Source organism: Oncorhynchus kisutch, linkage group LG27 (assembly GCF_002021735.2).
Source record: "Oncorhynchus kisutch isolate 150728-3 linkage group LG27, Okis_V2, whole genome shotgun sequence".
In the NCBI taxonomy this organism is placed as follows: domain Eukaryota; kingdom Metazoa; phylum Chordata; class Actinopteri; order Salmoniformes; family Salmonidae; genus Oncorhynchus; species Oncorhynchus kisutch.
Genome location: NC_034200.2, coordinates 29,761,320 through 29,772,443, shown reverse-complemented (window position 1 = coordinate 29,772,443; position 11,124 = coordinate 29,761,320). Strand labels below are relative to the sequence as shown.

At 44.0% G+C, this 11,124-nt stretch overlaps 1 protein-coding gene across 1 annotated transcript in view; it reads right to left on the bottom strand.

Moving 5' to 3' along the window:
* Positions 1-534: 534 nt before the first annotated feature.
* plppr4a (phospholipid phosphatase related 4a) overlaps positions 535-11,124 on the bottom strand; it is a 28,966-nt gene continuing 18,376 nt past the window's right edge. The window contains exon 7 of the mRNA XM_020462536.2: positions 535-7,107. Coding sequence (XP_020318125.1) covers positions 5,479-7,107 — 1,629 coding nt within the window. The 3' untranslated portion in view covers positions 535-5,478. The remainder of the gene's footprint in view (positions 7,108-11,124) is intronic.

Below are 11,124 nucleotides of genomic sequence, written 5' to 3'. Positions count from 1 at the left end.
ATTGTTGGTCGCATATTGTGTTTGTCCGTTAGCCCAGGGCTTTGGAATACAAGTGTGAATCCTTAGCCTAGGGCTAAAGCTTAGCGCCAGGTTAACAAATGCTTGTGTGAACACAGGATAAGCTAGCCCAGGACCAGTCTTAGCCTGGGGCTAAGAACAATGCAGTGTGAAAAGGCCTTACATGTCAACATACTGTCTGTGCTTCTGTGCCACAGGGACCTGAAAGTTTGAAATGCCTGTGTGACAGAGATACATTACATTATGATGTGCCTCTGCGACACAGAGAAATCATATCACAATGTACCATGACACAGTGATGTCATAATTCGGTCCTGCTGTTACACAGAGAAATCACATCACAAAGAATTTGATTCTGTGACACAGAAAATTTACATCACAAAATGTTACTGTGATGCAGAGATTTACCATTACACCACAATGTATACCTGTGAGACAAAAGTATATTATATCACTATGCATCTCTGTGACACAGAGTGAGACAGAAAAATACATCACCATCAACAAACCTTTCTCTAGTTTGATATCTAACATTTATTTCAATATTTAGACATAGTCGACCTCATAGAATGATGAAATACAGAGTGACTTCTGACTGAGACGTCTGTTTCGTTAGCAACCACGCTATCCACCAATCACCACGTCTATTCTGAATGCACACAGGCCAATCTTACAGATGTATAATAAAGCCAACTGACCTAGCAACCATGGAAATATAATGACTAGATTATATTTCTATAAATTCTATTTCTATGCTCTCAACTCGTCACAAATACATCCTCTGCCTAAACGTCAAACATCTTCTTCTGCCAAACCTGATTTCTTTCTGTAGATATGTTGTCCTACCTACTCTACACTGTAACAGCATTGTCTGCATGGCAAAGTTACAAAGATTGTATTTACAGTGATAGAAATAATGAAGAGTTAATCAATTGGTTGATTGATTGATGAATTGAGTAGGTATAAATCAAGGTACCAGCCATAACTTTCAAAAGGTGTCATATACAGAAAATAAGCATTTAGATACAGTACATATCAAATTACCATGCAGATATGACCACAGTTTAAAGCCATCATGGAAGGTACAATATACAGGAAAATATACAACTTTTTCCCTTCAGTTGTCGCTGCTAATATATCCTTTGAGAAGTAAAAAATATGTGTAATATTTATATAATATAATTTCAGTTTCAATGAAAAAAAAAGAAAACCTTGATTATTGATAGAAATGTTCAACAATATCTAAAATCTATACATCCAGTCTTACTTTTGTATTATTGTGTACAAACCAGGAGTTGGAACCAGCTCAGGGAACAAAACCAAAAACTGGAAATAAACAACATTTTTCAAGGAACAGAATCAGAACCGGGAATGAAAGTGATTTATACTGTTCCGGAACATAACTCTTATTTTAAAAGGATGGGAACCATTTAATAACATTATTTTATGCTCCAGGCATGTTTTTTTCTGTCCCACAAAAAATGATACAAAGTGCCTATACAAAGCCCTCACTCTGTCACTCAGAAACATATTCCAGTGTCTGCCTGACTGCCAGCTGAAAGTCTTAAAAAATATTTATATTTTTTTACTTTGTGGTATCCAATTAGTAGTTACAGTCTTGTCTCATCGCTGCAACTCTTGTACGGACTCGAGAGAGGCGAAGGTCGAGAGCCGTGTGTCCTCCGAAACACAACCAAGCCGCACTGCTTCTTGACACAATGCCCACTTAACCTGGAAGCCAGCCGCACCAATGTGTCGGAGGAAACACCGTACACCTGGTGACTGTGTCAGCGTGCACTGCGCCTGGCCCGACACAGGAGTTGCTAGTGCGTGATGGGACAAGGATATCCCGGCCAAACCCTCCCCTAACCTGGACGACGCTGGGCCAATTGTGCGCCGCCCCACGGGTCTCCCGGTCACAGCTGGCTGCAACAGAGCCTGGACTCAAACTCAGAATCTCTAGTGGCACAGCTAGCCCTGCAGTGCCTTAGACCACCATGCCACTCGGGAGACCCAGCTGAAAATCTTTGCCTGTGTGTGTACGTGTGTAGGCTACCTGCCCCTCCCATCTGAAGCATAGGCTACTGCCGCCTACTTACATTACTAGCGTGATTCATAAATTAGGGAGAAACATTTTTAATTGGAGAAGAATGGATTCACTATTTCAATGCTAGTTAAGGATACTATAGTACGTTTCACATTGGATTTATGAACTACAAAAAGGTAAGACGTGTTTGTTATTTATTATTCTGGTGCCGTTCTGCACACACAAGCTTACAAGCTAGCTCTGGTCCAACGTTAAACCAACTCTCGGAAGTTCAAAGACATTCAATGTTCCTCCATAGAAGCCCCTCCTACGTAGGTACAATTCTGTAGGCCTAATTCAGATCATGCATGTCTTAACAAGATGCCCAGTGTTTCAAGCCAAGCCACCTCCACCCTCTCTTGTTCTCTCCCCACCCGCAAAATTTCTGTCACATCTCGCACCCTACAGTTGTCTGTCCAATGTAAATACCTATAGTTCCATAGCAAGCTGCTCTATCCACTGATTGATGAAGTCATTTAAATATATATATATTTTTAACTTTGATTTCAGAGGTTTAAAAAGGAACAGAAATTAACGATATTAACCATTTTTGGGGTTCGAACCGTTTCAGAACTTTATTTAGCTGGTCGGAACAGTGTAAAGGAACAAACAAAAATAATGGTTGGTACTGGTCAGAACGAAACGATTGGAAAATAATGTCAGTTCCAACCTCTGGTACAAACACAAACAAGCTCTATACATGAATTATATTGGTAATCCAAATGGAACTGGCATATTATGACCACTGTAAAAACGAGTGTAAACACTATTGTAGCTATCTCAGGTGACATGAGTAAAGCTAGTGTTCTATGCAATAGCACTGTATATCAGGGATCTCAAAATGACGGCCCGCAGGCCTCATTAAAGACAGAATGTGGACCCGGGTGAAATGTCTTTGAGACCCCTGATGTATATGAACAGTAAGCTCTTGGCAGTTTTATATAGGTCTCAGCGTATCAGAGGCTGGTGGGAGGAGCTATATGAGGACGGGCTCATTGTAATGGCTGGAATGAAAAAAATGGTTTCCATATGCTTCCGTATGTTTGATGTGTTTGATACCATTCCATTTATTCCATTCCAGTCATTACAATGAGCACATCCTCCTATAGCTCCTCCCACCAGCTTCCTCTGCAGCGTAGTATACTATATGTACTGTAAAAGCCACACTTTCATTCATGTATTGTTGATTGGCCCTACCTTTGCACAACAAACTGGATAAAAATCATTGAAAGGTTTTCATTGAACAATTATATTGTTCAATGGCAGCATATAACACACATAGAGTAATGTTAGAATTACAGTGAACTAACCAATGGTAGTGTTTGTAATGTTATTTTTGCACTTATGTAGTTTGGATACTGAGTATGACTCACTTGTTTACTGTTCTCTTGTGGGAGGGAGAGGGATGCTATTGCCATTATACAACCTCTCCTCAGTCCTGAATCGTGCATGGTTCATTATCGCCCAAGGAACACTAATGTATGATTGATTTGAATCTAACAGCAAAACCAAAGTTCCCAGCACAGGCTCTGCTGCCACATTGTCCAATCAGGAAAATCAAACTGGACAATTAAATCAATTATTGTGCGCATATCAATGTACCAGGAAGAGCAGCCTCTACCGAGAGTGGTTTCCCTTTTATGTCAGTCATCAATAGATACATTTACTTAAAAAATATTTGAGTGCACAGTAAGTAGCATTCACAACTTGTACAGCTGTTAAACATTTTGCTGAAAAAACGAACATTTTCTTAAACTACCATACAGGTTGCTAATAGGAAAAAGGTCACTGTATCAAAAAACAGCGAATACTTGTTAGTATACTTCGTCAAAGGCAATACAGGATGCAAAGTGTAAAGTCCCTCTTGAATTTCCAGTCTTTAAGCAAAACTAATTTGATTAAGGTACTGTATCCACTGCCCCTGGTAGTCTATTAACATACTTCATTTGCTGCCCTTGTAAGCTAAGAAAAGCATGTTATACTGTTCGAGGGATACAATGTGTGGCTAAAGCACAGGGAAAGACTGGTGTGTTCACAGCGATAATTAGGGTTGCAAAATGATGTTAATTTCCCCAAAATTCCCAGGTTTTACATTAATTCCAGTTGGAAGAACCCTGGAGTCGTGAGGGAATTCAACCAGGATTTCTGGACAACCCGGGAATTTGGGGAAAGTTAACGGAATTTTGCAACCCATGGATAATATTTGGTGTTTTCTTAAAACATTGCTCTGTTATAAATCACCTGCCAAACCAATTCATATCCCGCAAAAGTTCTAAAAACAACAACATTGAATAAACCCATATTTGTTAAAATAGACTATCAATAATTAGTAATAAGCCAATGAAGACATCTGAATATTGTTGCAGATCAATCGGGGGAACTATAAATATGTACATAGCAAAAAATATAAAAATTTATTTTCACAATTGTCATGGTACTGTATGTCGTCTTATGAAAAGCCTCTGCAGCGTTGCTATGCAGTGCAACACCCAATCACGGTCACATTACACAAGGACATTTATATGTTGCTGAGAAAGCACACAGTACATCAATGGAAAAGGCCTACAAAACATCATGTCCATCAACTTAATACATAACCTACATGGTTCATTGCCATCAAAGCCTCTTGCAAGTTGATAACAAATAGTATCAAATTCGAAGTTAAAACCACTATAGCCATTGTATTAAAAGAGTTAGTACTTGTGCTTGTCAAATGGAAGGTTTATGTAATGAAATAAGGGTTGAAAGGTGTGCGCAAAATGACTTTGTGGCGATTATTCCAGCATCTCCTGCATTCTTAAAGGACCATTGTGTGTGATAGTATTTCATTTTCAAATAAAAAAAAGAACCATGGTGCTTGGCTGGGGCGTAAAAAACGCTAATTCAGACAAACAAAGAGGTGTAATGGGTCTGCACTCAAAAATAAATAATAAATAAATCTTACATAAATCTTACTTCATTATTTAATGTTTAAAATATATATATTTTTACTGCATTTCTCAAAGAACACACATCAATACATTTAATCCGGTCCTATCAAACCAAGTCTAACAATAAACTGCTGAAAACAAAAAAACAAACAGATTTTTGCAGAATGGAAAAACACTGTAGTGGCCTTCCTGTACTAGACACACTGAGCTAGCTAATGAATTATGACCTTTAGAATGGCACTGGAAAAGCTAAGCCAGCCCAGTTAACACCACTGAATCCATGATGGGTTTGATAATATACAGTCGTAGCTGAATGTGTTCAATGGTCCTATTGTGGGTTCCAGACTAGACCCAGTGTAGAAGGCCACTCATGGGGGGACAGATATGCCACCACATGGGCGGTAAGGGGGAATGGTAAGGGTAAGGGATGACTGGGGCAGCTGTTCACTCTCTATAGGCCAGTCCCAGGGTGGGGGGCGGTGTGGGGGAGGTCCCTTTGAAATAGTTCCTGGAGTTGTCTGGACTCTGACCTCTATCCGGGAGCAGGATGATGTTGCCTTTTCTCCGCAGGGTGGACTCCCTGCTGGAGGCGATGGAGAGGGTCTCGGAGGCGGCCTCGCTTCCTCCTCCTAGTCCCTCCACAGGGGTCACACGGATGGTGGTGATGCCTTGGTGGGGGTGGTGGTGGTGGTGGTAGTGAGGGTGGTGCACGTGTGGGTGACCGCCTCCCCCACTGCCACCGCCATGCTCGCTGCCGGTGTCGGTGCCTGTCTGGCTCCTCCTGCCATCGAAGGAGCCGTAGCCGTCCTTGAGCGAGTCGCAGCTCTCCGTGTCGCGGTTGAGGTCGTTGAGCTCGAAGGCCTGGCGGATGCTGCCACGCTGCTCCTGGGGCTTCCACCTCCAGGAGCCACTGCCGTCCGGAGGCTTGATCACAGGCTTGTTCTCTGGATGGGCCTCCACCCTCACGATCCCCTGGCCGGCCTCCTGGTCCATCAGGGCCTTGTACTGGATGGAGCCTGTGCAGCTGACCACGCTGCCGTCCTCGGAGCTCTTGGGGCTCCCGTGCTGGAGCAGACCCTGCTGCTTGGACATAGTGATGACCTGCATGATGCGTGGCTGGTTAGTTAGACTGTTAGTCCTGCAGGGGGCGCCCTCCTTCAGCCACTTGGAGCGAACCGAGCCTCCCCCACCAGGAATCCCACCGCCGCCATAGTTATCCTCCCTGTCGTCATCATCCTCGTCCTCCCTACTGGAGGTGCCACTGTTGACGTGCTCCTGCGTCTCCTCTGGGATGTGGACGAGCTGGGAGGAGCCTGGCCGGGACTGGATGGACACGCGGGCCCCCCCTGCCAGGCCGCTGCTGCCCCCGTTGTGGGGGAGGTGGTTGGACAGTGGCACGGTGCTGGCTGCCAGCTTCATGTACTGGGCGGGGATGTGTCCCTGAGCACGGAGCTCTGCCTCCAGGCCCATGGCGGATGGCTCAGAGCTGCACCTCAGCTCCATGGTCCTCTGAGGCGAGGAGGAGGAGGATGTTGAATGGTGGCGTCCCACCACCACCCCGCTGTCCATCACCTGAAGAGAGAGCTTCCGGTTCTCGTTCTTGCTCTTCCACTGAGACAGCAGCTGCTTGGAGCGCGTGGAGTCCATGGAGGAGTGGATGCTGGCGTGGCGGCGAGGGACGCGGTGCTCCTCGGGTAGTGAGCCACCATGTGACCTGGGTAACGTGCTACTGTTAAAGGTCACCAGACAGTCCTGTTTACCCATGGGACTCGGCGGGGTGATGCACTCCAAATCGGCGCTGGCCCTCTTTAGATTATTCAGGGAGCTGGACTCGCGGTAGGAGGGCACCCGGGTCAGGATGGTCTCGGGGTGGGCCGCGGTGAGGCCGTCCGCGGTGCTCACGCTATTTAGGCTGTTCATGCTGTTGAGGCTGTTGGGCTGCAGGTGGCGACCTGCATTCTGGCTGACGTTGGGCACAGTGTTGCTCCTGGGGGGCTCTCGGAGCGGGGGAGGCTGGGGTTGCTGTCTGGATGTGTCCTCACTGGGCTGGAAGTTACCCACTGCATACAGACCCTGAGAAGAGGAGAGACCATGACAGCATTCATATTGGTTCAACTTATCTATAACCTAAATCTACCTCTACCTACTGTATCTATCTACCTACAACTGTCTAAAATAAGTCTCTTTTGGGAAGACAGCATTCATTATAGGTTGAATGACCTATCCTGAACTACCTCTACCTACCTTTCCATTCCTACTATGTCTATATCTACCTATAACAAAATGGTCTTAGGCGTCTCAAGACAGACATTAGTATAAAATTCCAGGATTCCATGACGTTTTTTCAAGCACTATTGAAGCACAGTGAATATACAGTATCTGACACAATAAGACATAAATAGCCTAACCAAGAGCCAAGAGACATTTGTTCAACAGGAGGACTGCAAGATTGTGACAGTGGATTTGTCTTGGTCATTGAGTCAGATAGAATGCAGCAGTCCAAACTAAACTGCATTACTGTTGGGGTAAATTACCAGTAGCACGATCATAGCCTCAAGCACCTCTGATTGAAGAATATTAAATGTGAGGATATTGCATGGGTTTGTGTAGGCGGTGTGTGTGTGTGGGATGTGCATATGTGATATTTATAACTTGCTATGATTCAGTACAGTCAAAGATGGAAGTGGATTTTACAGCACATTGCTGAAATGGACAGTATCTTTCCCAATCGTAATCATATTATGTATCTGCACATTAAGCTAATTCAATGCACATTTCATTTTCTCACATATCCATTACCGTATTTCCTACTTACCATATAGCCTACAATATTGACAATATTCACAGATCTTCATTATAAAGGGTTTGTTATAAAGGGATTCCCGTGCTTGTTCAATGAACCATAAACAATTAATGAACATGCACCTGTGGAACGGTCGTTAAGACACTAACAGCTTACAGACGGTAGGCAATTAAGGTCACAGTTATGAAAACTTAAGACACTAAAGAGGCCTTTCTACTGACTCCGAAAAACACAGAAAGAAAGATGCCCAGGGTCCCTTCTCACCTGCCTGAACGTGCCTTAGACATGCTGCGAGGCATGAGGACTGCATATGTGGCCAGGGCAATAAATTACAATGTGTGTACTGTGAGACGCCTAAGACAGCGCTACAGGCAGACAGGGCGGACAACTGATCGTCCTCGCAGTGGCAGACCACGTGTATCAACACCTGCTCAGGATCGGTACATCCAAATATCACGCCTGCGAGACAGGTACAGGAGGGCAACAACAACTGCCCGAGTTACACCAGGAACGCACAATCCCTTCATCACTGCTCACACTGTCCGCATTAGGCTGACAGAGGCTGGACTGAGGGCTTGTAGGCATGTTGTAAGGCAGGTCCTCACCAGACATCCCCGGCAACATAGTTGCCTATGGGCACAAACCCACCATCGCTGGACTGGCAAACCTCACTGAAGAGTTGCGGTTTGTCTCACCAGGGGTGATGGTCGGATTTGCGTTTATTGTCACCGAGCGGGATCGATTTGGAGGTGGAGGGTCCATCATGGTCTGGAGTGGTGTGTCACAGCATCATCGGATGGAGCTTGTTGTCATTGCCGGCAATCTCAACGCTGTGCGTTACAGGGAAGACATCCTCCTCCCTCATGTGGTACCCTTCCTGCAGGCTCATCCTGACATGACCCTCCAGCATGACAATGCCACCAGCCATACTGCTCGTTCTGTACGTGATTTCCTACAAGACAGGAATGTCAGTGTTCTGCCACTGAGAGAGCCCAGATCTCAATCCCATTGAGTACGTCTGGGACCTGTTGGATCGGAGGGTGAGGGCTAGGGCCATTCCCCCCAGAAATGTCCAGAAACTTGCAGGTGCCTTGGTGGAAGTGTGGGGTAACATCGCACAGCAAAAACTGGCAAATCTGGTGCAGTCCATGAGGAGGAGATCCACTGCAGTACTTAATCTAGCTGGTGGTCACACCAGATACTGACTGTTACTTTTGATTTTGAACCCCCCTTTTTTCAGGGACACATTATTTCATTTCTGTTAGTCACATGTCTGTGGAACTTGTTCAGTTTGTCTCAGTTGTTGAATATTGTTATGTTCATACAAATTTTACACATGTTAAGTTTGCTGAAAATAAATGCAGTTGACTTTTACTGAGTTTATAATAGCATGAAACATATTGCTCAAAACTAGAGCATCCTGTTCTCATTCATACAGATAATTGAATATCTCTAACACGCTATACAAAAGTGCAACAGGACTCAACAAACAAGATAGCGAAACATGTCACTATTCATTACATCCATCAATATACAGACATACAATTTTATATCACCTTATATCAGAGAATAATCTAATCAAATCAAATGTAATTTAGCAGATGTAATTGCAGGTGTAGCAAAATTCTTGTGTTCCTAGCTCCGACATTGCAGTAATACCTAACAATTCACAACAATACACTCAAATGGAATTAAAAAATATATATAATATTAGGACAAGCAATGTCGGAGTCCGGAGTATAAATACAGTATATACAGTTGAAGTCGGAAGTTTACATACACTTAGGTTGGAGTCATTAAAACTATTTTTTCAACCACTCCACAACCTCCTTGTTAACAAACTATAGTTTTTGCAAGTCGGATAGGACATCTACTTTGTGCATGACACAAGTAATTTTTCCAACAATTGTTTACAGACAGATTATTTCACTTATCCACTGTATCACAATTCCAGTGGGTCAGAAGTTTACATACACTAAGATGACTGTGCCTTTAAAAAGCTTAGACAATTTCAGAAAATTATGTAATGGCTTTAGAAGCTTCTGAAAGGCTAATTGACAGTATTTGAGTCAATTGGAGGTGTACCTGTGGATGTATTTCAAGGCCTACTGTCACGCCCTGACCATAGAGAGCCCTTGGTTCTCTATGGTGTTGTAGGTCAGGGCGTGACTAGGGGGTGTCAATTATTTCTATGTTTGGGTTTTAGTATGGTTCCCAATTAGAGGCAGCTGATTATCGTTGTCTCTAATTGGGGATCATACTTAAGATCTCCCTGTACCTACCTGCATTTGTGGGATATTGTTTGTGTTTGTGCTTGTTGCACCACATAAGTCACGTTTCGTTGTTTGTTTATTGTTTTGTTAAGTTTCACTGCAAATAAAATATGTGGAACTCAAATCACGCTGCGCCTTGGTCCGTCTCTTCTAACAACCGTGACACCTACCTTCAAACTCAGTGCCTCTTTGATTGACATCATGGGAAAATCTAAAGAAATCAGGCAAGACCTCAGAAAAAATATTGTAGACCTCCACAAGTCTGGTTCATCCTTGGGAGCAATTTCCCAACACCTGGAGGTACTATGTTCATCAGTACAAACAATAGTATGCAAGTATAAACACCATGGGACCACGCAGCAGTCATACCACTCAGGAAGGAGACGCGTTCTGATGTCTATTTAACAATCTGATGGCCTTGAGATATAAGCTGTTTTTCAGTCTTTGATGATCTTTTTGACCTTCCTGTGACATCGGGTGCTGTAGATGTCCTGGAGGGTAGGTAGTGTGCCCCCGGTGATGCGTTGGGAAGACCGTACCACCCTCTGGAGAGCCCAGCACTTGCAGGCTGTGCAGCTGCCGTACCAGGCAGTGATTCAGCCTGACAGGATGTTCTCAATGGTGCATCAGTAGAAGTTTGTGAGCGTCTTAGGGGCCAAGCCGAATTTCTTCAGCCTCCTGAAGTTGAAGAGCCGCTGTTGTGCCTTCTTCACCACACTGTCTTTGTGGGTGGACCATTTAAGATTGTCAGTGAAGTGTACACAGAGTAACTTGAAGCTTTTCACCTACTGCCCTGTGGCCCCGTGGATGTATATAGGGGTGTTCTCCCTCTGCTGTCTCCCGAAGTCCATGATCAGCTCCTTCGTTTGAATGGTTTCAATAAGATTAATCTTTAGATTAGTGCTCTCCAATCCTGGTCCTAGTAACCTATCGGGTATGCAGGCTTTTGTTCTATCCCAGTACTAACACACCTAATTCAATTAATCAATTTGACCTGTTATTTCATTGACTAGA